General features: G+C 44.3%; 1 protein-coding gene across 1 annotated transcript; it reads left to right on the top strand.

Annotated features, from left to right (window-relative positions):
- Positions 1–95: 95 nt before the first annotated feature.
- Positions 96–1,589, top strand: LOC131214728 (putative odorant receptor 83c). Its single transcript, XM_058209061.1, has 6 exons — positions 96–323; positions 389–921; positions 985–1,084; positions 1,154–1,243; positions 1,310–1,465; positions 1,536–1,589. The coding sequence occupies exons 1-6, from the start codon at positions 96–98 to the stop codon at positions 1,587–1,589; spliced, it is 1,161 nt and encodes a 386-aa protein (XP_058065044.1).
- The last annotated feature ends 37 nt before the right edge of the window (positions 1,590–1,626 follow it).

Here is a 1,626-nt window from a genome sequence, read left to right as displayed (position 1 = left end):
TGAAGATATGCAGTTGACGCAATACGTAACATATCCTTTCGGTTGAAGGTCGTTGTTATTACGTTTGCAACAATCACGGGAAACGGTCGCATAAAATGGCAACGCTGGAAAGCTACCGAAATCTGCGAAACCATCTGATATTAGCGTCGAAAATTGTAGGAGTTGAGATCTGGACCGCTCCCGGGAAGATCAAACCAGCATCGTGCATCGTAATCGTTCAATTGTTCTTTTATTTTGGCTGCAACACCTTCACAGTGCTCAAGTACCGAAGTGACTTTATCTATGTGCTGAAGATCCTCATCACCCTGGGACCCGCAGTGCAGGTAATGGCCGAGGGGTAACAGCAGTACATCTTCATTGGGCAAGTGATGGTATTCTTTAATTATAGCTTTTCATGAAGTTTGTGGTGTATTTCTGGAGAGTGGTTGACATTAAAAGTTACGGCGAGGAGATCGAGCGGGAATTGCTGGACCCGTACCAGACTGGCTCTCCTGAAGAAGTGGTCGTTCTAACGCGTGCGGGTCGTCTGCTTTGGCGCATATTTCGTCTGTCTGTCATAATGTTAGGAAGCACTGGAGTCGCCTTTTTGTTGTATCCAATCTTTATCTACATGACACAGGGTGAAACCGTGCCTCTGTTTCTCTACGAGGTGCCTTACTACGATTTGAATTCAGTTAAAAGGTACTTCCTGAACCTGGCCTTCCAGTTCCAGCTCTACGTATTGGGTATGTTTGGGTTGCTGTTGTCAGATTTTGTGTTCATAATGTACGTAATGTACGCTATGGCTAGGGTCAATATCTGTATAGTGCATTTACGTGAACTCGAAACTATGCTAAACGATCCGCTACTGCTGGCCACCGAAATGGCGTCAGTGCGTTGCAAGTGGATCCAATGCATGGATGATCATCGCATAACGACGGGGTAAGGGGATGTGGCTTACATATCCATTCTACGGCAAAGTCTAAGGAATTTCCCGGATTGCAGATTGCTGAACAAAATCGAGGAACTGTTTGGAGTTATGTGCTTCATCCAGGTGGTGATGGGTGTTTTTACGGTGTGCGATGTTTTGTTGTTGGTAGCTCTGGTAAGTTGCAAATTTGTGGCGTAAGTAATAGAAACGGTTTGGTACAAGGTTTATTTTCACGATTTTAAGACGGATTGGTATCCTGTACACATGTTTCTCGTGGCCGTCTTTTTCGAGCTTTCGGCACTTTTCGTCGTGGGCCACTTTGTCGAGCTTAAGGTAGAGTTCATGGTATATTTTAAATTTAGTTATTTGAAATTCGCTGTACATTCGCACTAACCCAAGGTTGACGAATTGTACGACGTCATTATCTCCACATCCTGGTACCGGCTGCCCGAGGAACACCACAAGGAGTTTGGTTTTCTACTATTTCGCCAGCAGCGACCTCTCGTCCTCACAATGTATGGATTTGCGCCAGTCAATTTCGTGTCATATTCGAGCGTGAGATATCGGTTTTGGTGGCATGATTTGATACAGTTTCATATTTACATAACGTTTTCCTCCGGAACAGGTTTTGAAAAAACTGTACCAGTTTTTTGTATTGGTCATGCAGTACGTCGATTAACTCTCAACCTAGTTTGGTAAGCATTTTCATTCGCTTT

Source organism: Anopheles bellator, unplaced genomic scaffold, assembly GCF_943735745.2.
Source record: "Anopheles bellator unplaced genomic scaffold, idAnoBellAS_SP24_06.2 scaffold02105_ctg1, whole genome shotgun sequence".
Taxonomy (NCBI): domain Eukaryota; kingdom Metazoa; phylum Arthropoda; class Insecta; order Diptera; family Culicidae; genus Anopheles; species Anopheles bellator.
The sequence above is the reverse complement of the archived record's forward strand: the minus strand, read 5'-3'. Positions and strand labels throughout refer to the sequence as shown.